Consider the following 20,863-nt stretch of genomic DNA (forward strand, 5'->3'; position numbering starts at 1 on the left):
TATATGGTGATTTTGGCTAGTAAAAAATTGTTAGGTTTAAAAGCCGAAGACAGTAGAGATGATAATGTTTAAATGGAATGTGAAGGTGTGAGTAAACAAAATGCCGTGAGCGAGATTAGAATATAATTTTTTAATTATGCCGTATTTCATTTGCAACTTCTTCGGTAAGTAATTTGTATTGATTTTAATTGATACAAAATGTCTCTCTTTTTAATAACACACCATCATTTTTTATATTAGAATATAATTTGATTAATATCTTCTATTGACTTTTATAAAAACAAAAAAAATAAATGATTTCATGTAATAGACATTTTAAATTGTTATCATATATTTAAAATTTGAACCTTTTTCTTTTAAAAGATAATAATCATATAACCCAACAATTAATATAGAAGAAGCAACCCAAGCACAATAAATGTAAATTAATATAGTCAAACGAAGAATATGGCACATTTGAAATTTGGAAAGTCTACAATTTTTTGCTTGATCGAATATTTTTTATGTCTTTTAAATATTTTAAGTCGTTAATTCTTTGGTGAAGCTGAAATTCTTAACTTTATGTTTAGGTCCAAAGCAATCCAACTGTCAAGAATAATGCTCTCAGATAAAACTTCTGGATGTTTACTATTACAGATGTTAATAAGCAGAGGTGAGGATTGCTACAAGTATCCATTCAACTACTACGCCTCAATCTCAAGCAAGTTGAGGTCGACTATATGAATTGTCATTGACCGTGTTTCTCTATTTAAGCTCATCTCAATCCAAAAAACGAGTATCCGTCTATCATAAAGGGAAAAAAAGCCTTTGTTGTCTAATCTGTAACCTGCATGTATGATCTATGAACTATGCTGATATTCCTGTAGCTTCCTTTGGAATCAAGAAAATGAAGGCCACTGGGATGAAAGTGCAGAGAACCTGTATACCAATGCCTAAGAAGAGATTGTCAAAAGATCCTGAGGAGATGTTTAGAACTGAAGCCAGCCCTGCTCCTACGAAGGATCCCACCGTAGAACCTAAGTTGTTTATCGACATGAATAATGCAAATAAAGTCCCTTCAACGCCTGGAGGACAAAGCTGTCCCGATAAGATAAGAAAGGGCATGAACCTACAAAAGGAAGAAATACTTCAAATACTTGTTTTATACTTAAATGGAATAGATGTTAGCTGTTCCAGATGTTCGATAACTACTTTTAAGAAGACCTTATATAAGAGAATATGGGACATACTTGAATTGATTGATGCCATCAGAAAGAGCAGAACCAAATAGCACTGTAACCTTGTCTGAGATACCTAATGAAACATTAGCTCGAGAAACCAAAACCATATCTAGAACAGTCAGAATGGCCAAGCAAACTTGAGTAAACCTGCATGAATTATAAAGAGGGATATAAGTATTTCATAATCTAGGTCAATATTCTTTCATCACATCATGTTTGCAAGTCAGAGATCTACTTACATGAGAATATGTCGCAATCTCATCTTTTTTAAATAGCGATTGTAAGTCAAGGTCCCGATCATGAGACTCAACCATCCAAGAACACGTGCTGTTCCAAGGAAAGATGCCTCTAGTTTTAAGAACTCTGTCTGATAATAGAACATAACCGTCGAGAGATTTGGAACTGTCACGTGAGCCAAAAAGAACCAAGCCATTGGTCTGGACTCCCAAGGAAGAATTTGCAAGAGAACAACCACCATAACATCAGTCATCAGTTCATTAAGAAAATGCACAAAAAAAGAAATGGTATTATAAACAAAAAGTTAAGGAGATGGGAGACTACTGAACAATTCACAACCTCCCATGAGCTGTGAAACATGGAAGCATGAAACTCATCAAATGGAAGCACCACAAAAGTGATAACTTGGCCTGTAATTTAATCTATTGAAAGTAACGCTGACACTTTGATCTTTCTTAAGAAATTGTGATACAAGGCCAATACTGATGAAAATGTTCTTGGAATCACAGTTTCATTATTTCAATTAAGGTGATGCAAGTCCATTTATATGCCAACGAAAGCTGTCCCTTCGTGGTCCTGTTACCCCTTCAAATATGGTACACAAATAGAAAGAAATGGCATCACCAAAGGTTAAAAAGAAGGTCCAGGAAGACTTTCAAGACCTAGGTCCCATCATGTCATAATAATACACTGCAGTTGGTGCCTGGTAGTGTTCTAGCAGAAGCTCCAAAATGAAAATAAATTGATTCGTGATTATTAATTATAAAACATCAACACAAAAAGTAATTTAAAACTTCTTCACAAGTTACCTCAAAATGGCTGGCTGGCGGAATGCCCTAAATAATGTGTAAGTGGCCATTTTCAGTGATTGATACCACGGAGACACTGATGATCCGTTTTTTTCAGGAGCCTGAAATATTTTTTCCGTCGTTGGCGCTCTTTTTGTATTTTTCTGGCTCTTCTTTCTCCTCAAAGTACTAATTTTTGATTTTTCACCAGAGAATTGCTCTTCTTCATCAATAATTCCACTCGTCATATCAGAACCATTAAATGCAGAACCTTCAGGGAATGCTTTAACTTGTACAGAACCCTCCTCAACCAAACCACACGAAAAGAGCTGCAAAGCAGGTAAGACAGAGAAAAGGAGGAAAATCATATCTATCCGTAAATTGTCTAATGCATATCCTCCTAGCAAACTACCACAGATTCCTCCGAATGCCATAGACAGCCAAGATACTGACTGAAGATCACCAGCAAATGATGCCCTGTTGACAAGTAAAGCTCAATTAAAAAGAAGTCATGCCTTTCATGCACAGCTAAAATTAATCTAAATCTTTTTGGCGCACTTTGTACATGGCAGACTCTAAACCTGTTGAATTTGCATGTAAAATGAGACTCACAATTAAGTGACAAATTAACAATTCAAATACACACAAACCCAGGCATTCCATCATCGAAAACTTCAAATGAAAGCAAGGCTTTTGTATATAAACACATTTTATCATGAACTGAATAGACAAGTTTACCCATGGTACAACCTGCTATTGGATCCGACTAATTTGACATTTACTTTTGTTGTGTTGTGTTGTCAAAGGCTTAATTTTGGTCCAGATACATTTAAAACTATGTGTTTGTTTCTACAGCTACATAAAATTACTCAGATTGGGAACGTTCCTTTAAATGACCGAAAAAGTTCCACGCAGAAGAACATACCTCTCCAATCTTACTGCCTCAGCGATCATTGCGTCAATTACAACATCAGCCATTGCAGAACCCAGGTTCTGCAGTGTCAAAAGAATCATGAGTTCTATCCTCGTATTTCTCAGGAAATCACTTAACCCTAAAATGAGCCATGGCAACAGCGAGAGCAAAGTTGCAAGCGTAAGGTAGGGGATTCTTTTCCTTCCTCTAATTGGAAAGCAATCCGATAATATCCTGCAAAGAGCATATTGAATATGGTTGATGGAGCAGAAGAGCAAGAAATGAACTATTTTCCAACAAGCTTTCATGAGAAAACGACAAAAATGATCTTAGCAGAGCATAAGTCATGAACAGCACACCAGCAGTTAAGGACCATCTTAACATCTTATAATAAATTTGTTGTTTAATGACAATTTCCATGATCTAAGAAAATTTTATCTGGTTTTAAGCCATATTCTTAGGTCTTCCACAATAAACTGCTACTATATGGTAAAAATTGATCTCCTGATGTTTATTATAACTTCAAACAACTATTGGAAGTTTTCTCTCACAGCTCTTCTCTTTATATGGTAACTCTACAACATATCTAGGTGGCCACCTAGCAAAGAACATTATTCTTAATATTCATTTCACATTGATTTGCAGCTCCTTCTGTTGTTTCCAGTACTGCTAATCAAAACTGCAATCAGATGGAAGGAAACCAAACATCTGAACAACTTTTTTCTTTTGATATGTAACCTGACACATAGATGTTTTAGATTAATTGACCAAATCTATAGGATCATTAAATTCTCAGTAGAATCTGATATTCAGCTCAAGCTTAGCTTTACTTAACATTTACATAAAAGTTAAGCCAGCCAGCCAGCCAGTTGGAAAAGCTAATGAAGTGTGCATGGTTCACACCAACTTTGAATCTCATGTTCATAAATCAGGAAATGTTCATCCCATACACATAGAAACTGAAAAATAAGGAGAAGACAGAAAAATCAAATCCCCCCAAATCCTCAGATTTGGTATAATTACATCATACAGGAAAAGAAAAGAAAAGCATCATAGATACAATCAGAAGATCAAACTGGAATGAACTTCTCTTGGACCATAGAATATTTATAAAAGCATGTAACAGAAAGGAACACCATTGAGGACAAGATGTTGTTTCTCAGAGAAAATCCATTTTATTGATTGTTGGATAGGTTTAAGTGGTGTTGTGTACTCTCTCATATTATAATTAGCTAGGGACAGCATGATACAGTAATAGCTTCTTGTAAGTCAAAGAAAATTATTACTGAAACAGTAATAGTTTTCTGACTTACAAAAAGAAAACAAAGATGCCCCCCAAATAAAAAGAGTAAAGATGGAAAAGGACAATAGATAATTTCAGTTTGAAGTGGGCTAGCTATTACCAGTATGATACAACCACAGAGATGATAGGAAATCATTTGAAAAGATGAACTTGACAGAGTAGTGGTTGGACTACTTAGTCCTTATCAAAGCCAAGTCCTCAAGTCTATGTTTCTAAAGCTCAAAAAGTAACGTCAAACGTCTAATATTCACTCAATTCAAGCACCACGATCTACCGAATCATTCATGATGACGATCTACCAAATCAGATTGAACTCATCCCAATTTGGTCTGAAAGTTTGTTTGGCTTAATTTGTTTTCAGTTCTATGCTTAAGAACTGTTTCGAAGATATTAGTTTACACAATACTGAATAAGACTCAAACATATTGCTAGGACACCATTTTCTAATCATTCACAAATATGCACTAGAGAGGTCACAGGAGGCTGAGTATTAAGGATAGATAAATACCCATATAAAGGTTTTACGCTCCACGGAAAGAATGCTATTGAAGTGACAAATTGGGAGGCTGATGGTGATAGCTTCAAGTTGTCTTTCAACTGATATGAAACTGCTGTCCAGACAAAAGATCTGAACCCCTGCTTCCAAAAATTAAGAATGGTGTTAATTATACCCAATGAGGAAATAATAAGCTTCCAACAAAAAATATTTGATCACCTCTTAAATGCCTTTTGTAGGTGTATGGAGAACCGAGAGGTTACAACCACTTGATGTTTTTTTCTTTTCTTTTTTCATATTCACTTTCCTACCCCTCTGTAAATGCTGTTTAATTCGAGGAAACAGCAGAGGAACACTATACGCCCGCTCTCTTAACATAAAAAAGGCTGCCAAAATACTCTATCAGAGTTTGAGAGGTCACATAGAAGACAAGTGCGAGAAAACTTTAAGGGTTCATTTTGTTCAAGTACTAGTTACACAGTAATTATAATGCAAAGAATGTTTATGCAGTGAATAATAATGTAGTTATTGTCATGCAATGAATAATAATACAGAGAATGTTATGTAGGGATTACCTACTTTAAGAGCAACTGCAAAAACTTTTATCTACATATTGCTAATATACATATTTTTATTTCCACATTATATCTCACATAAAAAAGAAATTAAGATCCCTGCATAAGCTACATCGTATTAAGCTTAACACTGCTAACCAAGTGATGCATTACTTATGTGGCCAACAAACTTAACACTGCCAACCAAGTGATGCATTACATATGTGGCCAACAAACAATGGATTACTTATCAAATATTTATTTTTCTTATACAGCCAACTGAACATATAATTCAATGCGGAATTTTATGTAGAGAATATTTAGCAATGTAGCCAATCAAATGATCCCTAAGATATCTCATTGAGATACACAGTCGAGATAACTGCTATTACAGCAAAACTTATATTTGCTAGATAAGAGAACAATAGTGTTGGTTCACTATGCATAATTTTGTCCAAGCTCTGCTGAGACTTCATTCAACAAATTTGAAGTACTGATGTCAAAAAAAGAGACTTCGTCGGAGCAAATAAAAGAGGCAACAAGGTGAAATCATTTTGCTTATGGACAGCAGAATATTGAGTCCAAGATCTTAATATATTGGTTTTCTAGCTAATGGTGTTAGTATCTTGCAACGGCTTTTCCACATCTGGTCCTGTACCATATTTCATCAAACCTCTATTGAGGAGTTGTTCTTTGTGTTCAACTGTCACGGGTTAAATTCTATGTTTTAATTTATTGAAGTCAATGCGCTTAAAAAGCACATTGAGGACTTTTATTCCTCTCTCACTCCACCACTAGGGTACCTATGGAAGAAAAAGTAAATAGGGTTTAAACATTTGCTGAACAGACACAACGATTGCTAGTTTTTCTGTTACAACTAAACTGCAATTTCCCCATTTCTTGAGAACGAAAAATTTGATGCACTTGGCTGGTGAGCTTAAATAAGCTTTGTTGAACTTTCCACATTTCAATCCTCTAAATCTTCTACTAAATCCACTAAAGTCAGTACTTCCAACATGGGACTGGAGTAATGTACTTTTCATTCTCAAACAAAGAAAAGTACTTTCGAGTTGCTCTTGACCCAAAGACCTCCTTTTGGCTTCGATTCGCACTGCTTGGATCAATCAAACTGTGATCTTCTGATTCAACAATCACTATCCAACTATGTTTACCTCAACCACAGAAAATTTACAATGTATTTATACCCAAGACGAGATGAAGTCGTCTCACCAGAACATACAAAGTCTTTTGAAAACTGAATGGCATCCACACCTAAATTCTCCGGCAGACCATGTTTTTGAAGGGACACAAAATGAGCCAGCAGCTTTTTGAGTTGATTTGAAAAAGATCTCAAATCATCACTACCATTGACATGTTTTATGTGTTAAGCAAAATCAACTTTTTCTTAAAAATAAAATAAAATTGGGGGTAGGGGAAAGGAGAAACGGGAAGGGGATTACAAGATGGGGAACTGAACACTCACCAACAAGGTGAAAGTTCAAGTAGCCAACCAACTAAGCTACTAAGATTCTCCACACAAATTATGTTTAATTGGCACCCTGATGATTAATTTTGATGGCAGAAGCAGGAAAAAAAGTAGCCAACAAATAACCTTGACGCATTGCTAACCAACGTTGTTGCAATGAACACATCCAACCCATAAAAAGAACTGATCCATAGGTTAAGATAATCATGTCACCTAATACAACAAGGACTATACATCAATTCCAAACTAGCTGGTTCGGCTATATGAATCCTCAATATCCATTCTACTCCACTTAGCCCGTTTCAAATCACTCCAGGTGGAGATAAGAAATTCCCAGAACAGGCAACTCAACAAAATCTTGAATTTTGACTTGGAACAATTTTTAAAAGAAAACAAGCCAGATTTAATCTAAAAACCCAGAAACCCCATCATTCACAACACTAAAAAAAAAAAAAACACCCACTCAACCCCAAATGCTGAACTGAGAAACAGAAGACATAAATCATCATGAGTATATATAAATTGAATTAAAGAAAAAAGATGGGAAATAGAAGGCGAACCTGTGTGAAGTAAACGAGGCAAACAAGCCATAGAAAGGAAGCCCCAAAAGCAGTATGTAACTGCTTAAACCAACCGATCATTTTGGAATCGATCGATTCAGTAAAAAAAATAATAATTTGATTCTTGTTTTCTCCAGTCGTTCCTTTATATGGTATAGAAGACTGGAAAACTGGGATGCCCTCAGATTACATGGATCCTTTATTGAAATCTATCTATAAACTTGTTGCCATAGCTGCATTGACGTATTCATTACTCCTCTTTGCCATTTTTCTTCTTCATTTTCATCTTCTTTGCCGTTGTTAAGTCCACAGTGGACCAGCGCCTACATTGACCCGAGTAATTGTATTTTACCCGATTTACATTGAAATATAGTAATGGACTATTTCATTGTCTCGAGTTTGAGGGTTGAATATGAAGAAAAAAAATCATAGTGGAGCATTATTGCAAAATGAGTCGATTTAATCATAATTCGAATATGTCCTTCAATCATCAGGTGGAAAAACAACAAAAAAACTTAACTGGAGTTCAATAAAAAAAAACATTGTAATTCTTATAGTTTTAAATTTAAAATATTTAAAAAGTATCGAAAATGCATAATACATAAAAGTACTATTAAACTTGGTCACTTTTGATATCTATACCTCAAAATTGGGTATGTATAAGTAGCTACGTGTTTAAACTTATATAATGCTGAATAAGTAGACATACGTGTCCTATATGACACAATATACATCCCACATGACATCATATAAATGAATTCGGGTGTTTCTCACATAAATTGTTATATATGATGTGGGTTCTAATTGTTTAGCTTTATGTAAGTTTGAATGTTGATCTCAGCACACTCAAAGTTGAAATGCATAGATATCAAAGGATCAAAATGTTCTTATACTTGGTCCAAAATGTCCTTATTGTCCCTTAATGAGTCAAAAATGCCTCTTTCAAATAAACATATTATTTGTTTTCTTTTTGCATATATTCTTTTCCTAATAATATTTTTTTTATCAACGGATGTTTATCCTACTTCAATTCGCAAAAAGATAAAAATAAAAATAGTTCTTATTTTATATAATTATTTTTTATCGTTATCTAAATGAATATTAATTATGAATTTATCATGATCTTTTAAAAACAATCTTTCAACCTCCACGAGATAGTAGTAAAATCTGCGTACGCTCTATTATCCCTAGACTCCACTTCTGGATTTCACTGGCATGTTGTTGTACCTAGCAGACCATGTATTCTTTGCTACAAGAATTCTTTCATAATTTGACTATCTTTACACTAACCTAATCATCAATTTAACTGAGTAAACTGAACAGACAAGTGTTACCAGATAAATCCAGATTGCTACTGGATTTTCAATAAAAATCAAGGCAACCAAGGATACAATAACAGTAACAAGCTTACATAGCTTATACCATATGATACATTATATATTTATTAGATGCAGTATGTTGGAACGTTGGTGGGACGATATACAAATGGTCTGACTGTGTGTGAATATCCTGAAGGATGATTGTAGCTGAACTTCACCCCGGAGTTGCTATCTCCCAGACGTGTACAGTGCTCGTGGAAGCTGCTGATAGGTCTTGCTAGGCATGCATCCCAACGATCACTCGCTGGCATTGTCTCAGCTACTCTATATATCCCCTTGGAGTCTGTGAATGCCTGATAATTCAGAACTTCCCCGGTCTTCGTAATGCAAAGAACTGCAACCTCTGCACCTGCAACAAGGAAATACGATAACCTACTTCAGATACAATGAAAATTGAACTGTTATTATTATACATGTATCCGTGGATAAGATAGTCTTGCACTGCGTGTTGAACCAGCATCAACAGTACACGCAATCACAATCATCAGCAGAAACATAGTTGACAAACCAAAAAGAGTACAAACACTTTGTTCTATGCCTTCTTTGCCTAAAGTTTTGATACCAAAAGATGTCCAGAGAGACAACTTATAACATAGAGGCACAATGTAACATCTATTATTATGAGATAACATTAAAACATTTGAAAGTAAAAATTATGCACATGAGTACCTAATGCTTGGACTTTATCCCAAGAGATTTTTTTGTCACAGACTTAAATTTTGATTGGTCTTTCGTTTGACCTTAAACGTGCAAGAGTACAAGCCAAGCATATTCTAGACAACAAGAATGGGGTGAAAAGTAAAATTTGCCATGAAATGAAATGTATGGAACAAAAAGTGGGGAAGGAGGATAGCGAAACTAGGATCTACCAATTAGATTAACATTGTGATAGACATTGGGCGTGTTACCCTTCTCACCATCATGACATCATTAGTGGAACAACCAAACTATCATGGTACCCATGAGTAATATTGACACTGTTGAATAATCCAGTCTTGCTCTTTTGTTGAGATTGTTTTTATTTTTTGATAAATTAGGAGAATTCAACGTGCAAATTCTTGATAGACTTTTGGAGTTGGTTAATAAGAGAAGCCTAATATGAATGAGTCATAAATCAAGTTTCCTGACTTTCTATGACACTATTTTGGCACCTTTTTTCCATAAGCCCATTGACAAATACCAAACAACAAAAGCATATGAAGTAGCAAAGTCTATAATCAAGGAAACGTAAGGGATAAACTAAGCATGGCAGGATAATCAAACAGAAGCATAGAAGGTAGCAGGAAGACTGAAGTAGAGAATTACTGAACATTAGGCATCTAGTGGCTATGTTGCTCGAACTCTTCAAAAGTGTCAACAGGTGTGTGTCGGATTCTCCAAAAGTAGTGTATTTTTGGAGAATCCAACACGAGTGCGGCACCGAAAGTGAAGAGTCCGCACTACTTAGTCTACTGGTGCAGTAAGATTCTCTTAATTTTCTATCCTCACGGATGAGATTAAGGGTGATGTTGAACATGCACAGTGATGGTGTTCCACCAGTGCAATGCGTCAGTACTTGAATACACATCCCAAGAGTTTCCGTGTGCTTCCAAGCCCATCAGCTTTCACTTTTGCATTTACAAATTCAACAGAACTTTGTAACGGGAGATATTCTAATCTATACAGTTCCAGGAAAAGGAGATAGATTTATGGTGTCAATATTGGTAAATAATAACTTCTTTCCCTGGAGCACACAAAGTATAGAGGGTTGCTTAGCCTATATATCTATGTAAGTGCATACGGATAGGTACATGGAAGGAGAGGAAACAGAGAGCATTATTTAGTCCTCTTCATTATTTCACGAATCTGTTTTACTTCACTACATATTTAGCATCGAATATCAAATAAAACAAATAGTCCATCAGAGTTCAAATCTTATTGGTTAGCAAAAAACATGCTCTCAAATATTCTTAACAATGTCACCATAAGATTACCCAAAGTAAATTGATTTCTATAATTTGATGCACCATTTACTAGAAGTCCAATGAATCTTGTGATTTTTTATTGCATTAATTGTCTAATCAGTGACTCACTCATCCCTCTATCCCAAAACACTTGCCACGTTTCGCTTCTCAAGAGTCAATTTGACTAATCTTCGGAGCTATATTGGTTTAGATAAATTCAATATTTTAAAACTACTATTTGAAAACTATAAAGGAAGTACAATAAGTTGCTATTCTTTTTATATCAATACGGTGAAAAAATACATCTTAATATATGGGTCAAAGTTCATGTAGTTTGAATCTCGAGAAGCAAAAAATGACAAGTAATTCGGGATGGAAGGAGTAATAAGAACTCAATGATTAGGACATCCAATGCTTTAGCTTACTTGTAACTTGTAACTAGGTTCATGAACATAGTGCTTTAGTTTTAACCAACCAAGTTAGAAAATGAAAAGAGTAACTAAATAGAAATGAAGAAATAACTTGGTTTCCCTTCCGGATGACATAGAAGGATGGTCTCATCTGTTGGGAGCCAGATGAGTATGCTACGCGTAGTTATCCAAAACGGCCTAGGGCTGATAACAGAGTTGAAAGTTTGGAACTTTAGTTGATCCATACGGTACAAACACCCGTATATTTGGCTTTGAGAACACAAATTCTTAAAGCAGGCCAACTTTTCTGAAACTATCAGCAAGCATCCAGCATAAAATATAACAATGATTTAATCAAGCAAAAAAAAATAAAAAATGTCCAACATGATTCTGAAAATCACTACAATTTGGAGAATCTTAGTAGCTCAATTGGTTGACTATCTAAACTTCAAAACTCGCTGACGAGAGTTTAATTCCCACCTTGCACCCCTCCCAATTTTCCCTTCCCCTACCCCGATTTTTCTGACCATCAATAAAATTAGTAAATCTCTCAACTATCATCCAAAGCTCTAGAACATCAATAACAACAAAAGCTAAAAACAAACATATAACAACGGATTCGAACCATAGGTTCTATACCCAACTCATTTAGTGGCTATTTGTCCATGAACATTTTTTACTTTTTTGGGGGTTGAGTACCGAAAATCATGTTTAGCCATAAAATTTCAAAAAATTCTGAAATTCGAAAAACACTAAAAAGTTGTTCACTTTTTCATTCCAAATCACTCATAAAAATTTAAAAACAACTCCAATTAATATTCATGGTCAAGCAAAACCCAAATCCCAAAAACCATTTTTCACTTACAAAAACAAAAACTACTTCATTTTTTTTTCAAATTTCACAATTTTCATTGTCCTAAATAGAAAGTTTTGCTATTCATTCCGATTAATCTGAAACTGAAGTTTCAGTGGTAAAGATCGTAGTTCTCGAACGAGAAATCGAAAAAAATAATCTACAACATACACCAGTATAAGAGTAAAGAAGAAACCTTCTAGAACATGGTCTTCTGGACCAACAGAAGAATCAGCACAAACATCACAAACAACTCTTCCATGAATCTCTCCAGTCCAACCTCTAACACCTTGTAGGGTCAAATTGGTAATTAGAGTTAGGTAAAGTAATACCTTACCCCAACTTGACTCCATTGTTGCTTAGCTCACTGACTTCTTGATTTCATTTTCATAGCACAAAAAATTGGACCGGTAAGACTTTTAATCAAGTGGTTGAGAGATGGTTGGACCGGTATCTTGAACCCGGTTCACTTGTACTAGGTGGGTTTCGTCGGTGACTCGGTACTTTTGGAATTTGGAGTATTATTAAGGACTATCGTAATTTTCTAAACAAACAAACCTATAATTTATGATAAAATTTGACTTAATATTAAAATTTAGGGCTCGTTTAATGCTGGTTTAGGAGGGTGCATACAATATACACAAGTTAAAAGCTTAGTCTAGTGGTTAAGGTCAGTGGCGGAGCCAGGATTTTCGCCAAGGGTGTTCATACTTTAGGACAAGTAAAAAAATAAACCTTGCTAGTCAGATTATAAAGATTGGCTTCAAAATAGTCATACCTCAATATCAAATTAACCAAATATCCAAAATGAAAATTCTTAAAACAGAAACTTACAAAATATCAATGGATAAACTAAGGAAGATGAAGTAGGACAAATATATTGACGGATAGTTTCATACACACCAAAATATGTAAATTGTAAAGTGGTAACTACAATTGCACTCGACGACACTTCATCTCTTGAAATGTTTTCATAATACACTCATTAGAAACATCTTTAAATACTTTTTTCTCTACATAAGGCACTATGCAACCATTTAAATAGACCTTTTGTTTCCTTTTGTTTTTCTTAACTTAAAAAAGGTAACTTTTGTACTTTTTCTTAAGAGAAAAACGGAACAAATATTAAATAAATGAAATGTTCAAGCCTGGGATCGAACCCAGGCTGAGTTTTGCCTTTTCTAAGAGAACAAACGGAATAATGAAAAAATTTAAAGAAAACGCCAACACTTGGGTTCGAACCCGGAACGCTGAGGCATCTTTGCACAGCCTTAACTGCTGGGCTGTCAACCTTTATTGTGTCAAGGTTGTTCAACAGTTAGTATATATCCAAAAAAACTCGATATTTAGTATATATACCCGTAAAAATTTTCCGACGAAGGTTGTTCATGTGACCACCCTCGCCATGTCATAGCTCCGCCCCTGGTTAAGGTGTTGTGAAAAATCCTTGAAGTTGTGTATTCTAAGCTTAGTCTAGTGGTTAAGGGGTTGTGAAAAGTCTTTGAGATTGTGTATTCTAGTCCTAGAAGCCACATAATTATATTTTTTTACTACAATTATCGACACCCCATAATTATATTTTTTTACTACAACCATCGACACCTCTTAATAACGATCCTGGATCCGCTATTGTATAAATTAATAAAGAAGGATACGAAGTTGGCGTACAACGGCTAAGACAATAGTTTTTTAACACATGTATGAGGAATTAAAGGACAAAGGTAGGGATAAGAAATTGTACAAGATAACCAACGTGAGAGAAATGAAGAGTCCTGACGTGGATCAAGTGAAGTGTAACAAGGACGAGGACAACAAAGTTCTGGTGGAAGAGACACTCATTGGACGGAGGTAGCAGACATACTTTCATAAACTCTTGAACAAAGAGGGAAAAAAACATTATGTTAGGGAGTTGGAAGCACTCAGAGACACATCGCAATTTGGGGGTGTTGTAGGTGTATTAAGGTTGAGGAGGTTGAGAGTGTTATCCTAGGATGTAAGAGAAGAGTGATCGACGAGATCTTAGTAAAAAATTTAAAGAGTGTAGGCAATGTAGGTTTGGAGTGGCTTAGTGGGTTGTTTTGGTCTTGTAAATATTCATGAATTTGAATTAGCCGTAAACGTTCTAACTTCTAAAGCATAATAATGGATTGTTTCGCTACTTAATAATATTACATGTGTGATATTTTCAATTTGACAAAAGGAGTTGTGGTTCAAATCTTAGGATACCAATATCTTCGTCAACTTTTAAAGTATTTACACTAACAGAAAGTTTAAATCTAGATAAGATACTTTTCGATATGCGTGATATTATGAGGCTTGTTACAAAGTAGTGGGGGATTGTTAGAATAGTTGTAATATAAAGGGAAAGTTCTCACATTGGTGGGAGAAGCCATCCTTTATATCCTTTTAAGCTTAGCCCATTTAGTCTATTTAATAGAGTAAGTCTACTTTTATATATATATATATATATATAATAATAATAGTGAAGAATTATGCAGCGCAATTATCAAAGCTATAGTTATAGAATCTTATTATGTCTATTATGTTTGTTATTTCTAAAATTTTCTCTTTAATAATATATATCTAAATGACTTGGGTGCAGGTCGGGTCGGATCTTTAATTAAATTTAAAGATTTATTTTTTCGTAATTGATTTGAACAAGTTATTTATTTAAAATTTGAATTTAATATTTATTATCTAAATTTTAAATGAAACAAAAACTTTGTATGTTCAGATAGGGAGCAACAAAAGTTTTATCTTTTTAAAAAATGAAGCACCTAAAGGTTGTGATTGTTCAGAAAAGGAGTGACTCTTTCATGAAAAGTCATTTGTTCATGAAAGAACATGACTATTATGAAAAGTCATTTGTTCATTAAAGAACATGACTATTATGAAAAGTTATATGTTCATGAAAAAACATGTATGTTATAAAAAGTCATATGTTAATGAAAAAACATGACTGTTATGAAAAGTCATCTCTTAAGTTCTATAAATACGAAGCATTCCCAAACGTAGCGTATTCAATTGCATATAGGTTTCAGGCTTTGTTGTATCATGATAAAAAATTGTTTGTCATCCCTTAAGAATATACAAGCAATATTTCTTTGTTGTTTTTTCTTCTGACGATTACTTCTTAGAATTTTATTTTCATAAATATAACGCACACGCTTAACGTACGTGTCTGAATACTAGTTAATTGAAACGAGTTTCTAGTGCTCAAACTCAAGAGGAAAAGTAGCAGGAGAGAAAAATTTGGGTCATAAACTCCGTCAAAAATGTTATTATTGACCTACTATTACGGGATATGAAAAATAAATGAGATTTTACCTCGTGATTTATAGATATCACATTTAAAGCTCAAAAATGAAGAAAAACCTCCGTAAAAAACGTTTCACCGTTAATTAGACTCTACATGACCATAGTCTGAATTAGTCGAATCAGTAAATAATTTTATATTATCCTTTCCCTCCCGAAATAGTTGGGTCATTCATGACTAGGCAGGTAAAACAACATTTTGCTAAAATTGATTAGAAAGTTTTTTTTTTTTTTTTGATTTCCTGGGAGACCCAAAAAAAAAGAAAAAAAAAAAGATTTTGACTCTTTCAGGGATCAAAAAAGTTATCATTTATTTTTAATCTTTTAGATACGAGTATATCAAATTTTTGAATACATGTTGGAGTCCTCTCTAAAATTAATTACAATCACATTGTTTTTTTTTTGACAAATTCCAGATTTTTTATGATGATTGTATGAATATTATAATTTATAAGATATGATATCATATATTTTTTGTAAAGGGAGGAAAATAATTAAGTGAGAATGTTCTGTTTTTCATGTTGTATGTCATCATCATCAGATCAGGACAAAATTAATCATAAAAATTCTTTGGCAAAAAGTATTCATCATCAAGAACAACAAAAAGATACCAAATCTATTGCCTCATTTGCCAACATTTCTATTAAAACTGGTAAATTCATTTCTTATTTTGCTTCATCTCATGTATGCACACAATTGTTGTTATAATTATTATGTATTTATTTTGAATTGCATGGCTTTTCTCATCTTAGACGGAGTCAGAATTTTTAGTTTATGCGTTTTGTACCATAATTATTTTTGTATATTGGATTCTGAATAGTATTTATATATATTAAATAAGTTTCTTAACAAAAATATAATGAGTTCTCGTGAAGGATATAGACATTTGGTGCCTATCAAGAAAAATGAAATGAATAGCCCCAACCAACAAGCATGTGATTTCGTCATTTTCCCCCAAATATTGCAAGTAGTCCAAAAATGTTGCCAGAATTTTTAGTTTATGGGTGCTGAACTAGAGTTTCTTTTGTTTATTGGATTCTGAATAGATTATTTATACATATTAAATGATTTTTTAACATAAATACAGAGTTTTGAGCCAAAGCTACTAGGTCCTGTCGAACCCTTAGCCATATTGTATGTATTGTGCAGATAGCAGCAGAAGGAGATACATAGTTGAAGAAATAGAAAAGTATGGAAAAGGAAACATTTCAGCTCAGACAATCACATACAATGACTTTTGTCTTGCAACTAACAACTTTGACTCTGAGTGTTTGCTTGGTGAAGGTGGTTTTGGGAAAGTCTACAAGGGCCACATTCAAAGCAAGAACATAGTAAATACTCTAATTCCCAAATTTCTTTAAAATCTACGTACAATCAAACCTCTCTATAACAGTCATCCGCTATAACAACATTTCACTATAACAATTATATTCTCTATACCAGCATCTCGTTGTTATAGAGAGGTTTGACTGTTTCCAACATTATATTATAGTCGTGTTGTTTTAGTTATCAACGGTATGTGTTTTTTTTCAGGATGTGGCTGTTAAGCAACTTGATAGGAATGGGTTCCAAGGAAATAGAGAGTTCCTTGTGGAGGTTTTGTTGTTGAGCCTTCTTCATCACCCTAACCTTGTTACTTTGGAAGCATACTGTTCAGACGGTGATCAACGAGTATTAGTATATGAGTTCATGTCAAATGGTTCACTAGAAGATCATCTTCTTGGTATGCATTACTTTTTACCTTTCATAACCATTCATTCATACCATCGCCGTTAGCAAATAGTTAGCATCTCTATAGTTACTGACATATATACATACCTTTGTTTGGCAGAGATTGGTCCAGAACAAAAGCCACTTGATTGGATTACAAGGATGAAAATCGCGGAAGGAGCAGCAAAAGGACTTGAATACTTGCACGAAACAGCTAATCCTTCAGTAATTTACCGCGATTTTAAAGCATCCAACATACTTCTAGATGAGAAATTCAATCCTAAGCTTTCTGATTTTGGACTAGCTAAGCTAGGTCCAACTGGTGATCAGACTCATGTTTCCACCAGGGTCATGGGAACCTACGGATATTGTGCACCGGAGTATGCTTCCACCGGTCAATTGACCACTAAATCTGATGTTTACAGCTTTGGAGTTGTCTTTTTGGAAATAATCACAGGAAGAAGAGTCATTGATAACTCATTACCGAGCGAAGAACAGAACCTTGTTGTTTGGGTAAGTTACAAAAGTTCAATGTGCTTTAGTTATCCATTATAAAGGAAATTTTACACTATCAGATCGCTTAAAAGATAACGTTGTGTCATTTTGACATATTGTTATGTAGGCAACACCACTGTTCAGAGACAAGACGAAGTTTCACTTAATGGCGGATCCATTGATGGGAGGGGATTATCCAATGAAGGCATTGTACCAAGCACTAGCAATAGCAGCAATGTGCTTGCAAGAGGAAGCTAGCACACGGCCTTTGATGAGCGACGTGGTGACTGCTTTGGAGTTTCTATCAGGGAACAAGAAAGAATTAGATGCAGAGGACGAGGACGAAGATGAGGAGAAGGTTACAGAGGAAACTTGCAAATCCCCACCTGCATTGCAAAGTTTTACGAGTAGACTTGAACGTGCAGAAAGTCACGATACAAATGGCATTAGAGAAAGAGATTAGAACCTTCTGTGCATAACCAAAAACTTTTTTCTATCTCGATAAGATTTTGCTGGCTCCCCACAGAGCTTTAGAAGTACATATCAGAAGTATTTTGAAAGAATGAAACCAATGGTGTTAGAAACTAAAACCTTCTGTGAATATATAAACTTTTTTGTTTGCTAAGTTTTGTCAGTTTTTATATATAATGTAGTGTTAGTCTTAGAATATGGAGTTCATGAATCTAAGTTTTGATAGAGTAGTCTCTGTCTTTGAGGAATTTAGGCCTTCCTATTAATTACTCTAGGAAGGTAAAAAGTTCAATATTATTATCGAACTTTGAGAAAAAAGCTCAATATTATTATCGAACTTTGAGAAAAAAGCTCATTTATGTCATCCGTTAATAGTTTGGCTCAATCATGCCACTACCATTACAGAAAGGGATCATTCATGCCCTTATTTTTTAACGGTCAGATTTTGATGATTTGGCTTTTTTTTCCTCAAACAAGACATTATACGTAGTTATTGCAAAAGAAAGACTGATCATAGTCACTAATATTTGTATAGTTATTGCAGCAATCCTTTCATATTTCGAAAGTTGTCAATATTAAGTTGTCTCAGAGATGGAAACCTTATTCTTGTGGGGAATCTAGAATGAATAGTATCATCCTCTTCAACATACTCCGTGGACCACTTGTATAGCACTAGAATTTCTAGACAAGGCAGCTCACTAAAGGGTGGTAAGCACGAGCAGTTCTTGCAACCGATAATTACATTAGAGACAACATTTTTCAAAACTACTAAGTGATTCATCTCGTCTGTCAGAGAAACCAACGGACATTGTATGTTTATAATCATTTGCATTTATTTCGATGATATTACTGCTTGATGCACTTGCCAAAAACTGATCAGATGTAGCCAAATCATGGATGAGATCATGCATCTTGAAATAAGTTTTAGTAGATATTCATCCCGTACTTCATTACACACATCCTCTAACTCCAAGTTTCCTCTCGATAAAAGAAAGTTGTGTGCCATCCAGAGAGAGATTAGCTTTTCTTTTTTCATTTCCAATAGCCACAAGGTTAGAATTTGTCTCTTCTTGGCGCCCAAATGCACGTTGCATGAGCAAACAATCAACAATCTTGGTGAGACAGATATGACAATTGATATATGGTTTCAAAGTTACCATAATTGATCCAACCTTTTCAAGATGAGTAGTGGTTAGAACAGAAGCACCACTTGCTCCAACCTTCAAGACTTCTCTTATATTATCCCACTTATCTTGATCTTCGTTCCAAACATCATCTAAGACAAGCAAATCTTTTGAAGTGGAGACCAAGTTCATTTCACCAAGTGACGTTTCTTCAATAGATTCTACAATTGCCTTTATCAACCTCTTCTCATTAAAATCTTCCGAGACACAAATCCATATTTTGGGATGGAAATGCTCAGTTACTCTCTGATCATTGAAGATCATTTGGGAAAGAGTCATCTTTCCTAATCTCCCCATACCAAGTATTGAGAGGACTGGAAGTTATCACTATCATTCTCTATCAAGATTTTCACTATCTCATCCTCATCTTTGTCCTTTCCGTAATACTAATTTAAGATGAGCACCTGTTTCTAGTCTAGCAACTTGTCTCTCTATAATCTTTTCATGCAAACAAAATTCTTTCCTTAGCAATTGCATTTAGTTTCTTCATCATTTCTTTCATCCTCTTCTCAATCTTGTAACGGAAAGTGATAGTCTTTGGATGATTAAGCCCTAATCGAGACTGTTTGAGTCTTGCTGCAGCCTTATTTTTACATTGTCCAATATGTCATCAACTTTATATGCAATAGCATTGAGTTTCTGTAACCAGCTTTTGATTGCCTTATCCTTTAGTTGCTTCTTCTGAGCATCTTGAAGCACCACTTGGATTGTAGAAAACCTGTTCCAAAGATTTTCAAAACCAAAAATGAGGCAGCAAGACTCAAGCAGTCTCAATTTAGGGTGTAATCAATCATCCAAAGGTCATCGCTTTCCTTCCTGTAGACCTTACACTGTTGTTTTATGATGGTCTTACGGAAACTACCTCTCTACCTCCACAAGGTACTGGTAAGGTCTTGGTACAGTCTATCCTCCCCAGACCTGACTTAGTGAGATTTCACTGGGTATGTTGTTGTTGTATTTTCAAAACCGAAAAGCAATACAAGAAGTGATAGTCTATCAGAATTTGAAGGAAAGCTTCTGTCATATGTCTAGGGTGGAATTGTAACACAAATTGTTGAAGAGTAAACAATGAATTCAATGTTACTGCTTCGTTTGTCATGAATTACTTTGTAATAAATCCATTAATGGGAGAAAAATATATACTTTTCGTGTCATGAAAACTTCATATATCTTTTATGGAATCTCATGAATACTTTGCTTTCTTTTTAATCTGTATGTCAAAGTCTTCAACACACAGCTTTATACAATATTGTACTCAATATATATGCTTAATATATAAATATGACCATTATTTTGGCGTCAGATAGGAGTGACAAACAAGCCAGTAGAGTCAAATCTGAGTTGATAAAAAACGAGTTAAATAAAAATGGATGAAGTACTCGACTCAACTCACATTTTAAATGGGTAAAAACGAGTTATCCAATGAAAAATATGGGTTACCATATTATAATAGAAATCTTGTAAAAGCTTTAAAAACAAAAAACTTTGAAAAGTTTTTTTATCACTTCACTCCACCCCTACCAGCCCCCCTACCCCCTATCCCCCA

The 20,863-nt window shown here is 34.5% G+C and overlaps 3 protein-coding genes and 1 pseudogene across 3 annotated transcripts; 1 reads left to right on the top strand and 3 right to left on the bottom strand.

Annotated features, from left to right (window-relative positions):
• Positions 1 to 586: 586 nt before the first annotated feature.
• Positions 587 to 7,913, bottom strand: LOC102597855 (probable folate-biopterin transporter 4). Its single transcript, XM_006367475.2, has 7 exons — positions 7,558 to 7,913; positions 4,970 to 5,097; positions 3,171 to 3,392; positions 2,267 to 2,722; positions 1,460 to 1,657; positions 1,230 to 1,367; positions 587 to 1,108 (listed from the first exon to the last, which is right to left on the bottom strand). The coding sequence occupies exons 1-7, from the start codon at positions 7,636 to 7,638 to the stop codon at positions 847 to 849; spliced, it is 1,485 nt and encodes a 494-aa protein (XP_006367537.1). The 5' UTR covers positions 7,639 to 7,913; the 3' UTR covers positions 587 to 846.
• Positions 7,914 to 8,887: 974 nt separating this feature from the next.
• On the bottom strand, positions 8,888 to 12,672 carry LOC102598163 (uncharacterized). Its single transcript, XM_006367476.2, has 2 exons — positions 12,339 to 12,672; positions 8,888 to 9,285 (listed from the first exon to the last, which is right to left on the bottom strand). The coding sequence occupies exons 1-2, from the start codon at positions 12,493 to 12,495 to the stop codon at positions 9,002 to 9,004; spliced, it is 441 nt and encodes a 146-aa protein (XP_006367538.1). The 5' UTR covers positions 12,496 to 12,672; the 3' UTR covers positions 8,888 to 9,001.
• Positions 12,673 to 16,687: 4,015 nt separating this feature from the next.
• Positions 16,688 to 18,140, top strand: LOC107059068 (serine/threonine-protein kinase PBS1-like). The gene is made up of 4 exons (XM_015305479.1): positions 16,688 to 16,741; positions 16,991 to 17,180; positions 17,289 to 17,680; positions 17,790 to 18,140. Exons 1-4 carry the CDS (start codon positions 16,688 to 16,690, stop codon positions 18,123 to 18,125), a joined length of 972 nt encoding a protein of 323 aa, XP_015160965.1. The 3' UTR covers positions 18,126 to 18,140.
• A 943-nt stretch (positions 18,141 to 19,083) lies between these two features.
• On the bottom strand, positions 19,084 to 20,341 carry LOC102599374 (disease resistance protein RGA2-like; annotated as a pseudogene).
• Between the last annotated feature and the right edge of the window lie 522 nt (positions 20,342 to 20,863).

The sequence above is a fragment of the Solanum tuberosum genome, unplaced genomic scaffold (genome assembly GCF_000226075.1).
Source record: "Solanum tuberosum cultivar DM 1-3 516 R44 unplaced genomic scaffold, SolTub_3.0 scf00771, whole genome shotgun sequence".
Classification (NCBI taxonomy): Eukaryota; Viridiplantae; Streptophyta; class Magnoliopsida; order Solanales; family Solanaceae; genus Solanum; species Solanum tuberosum.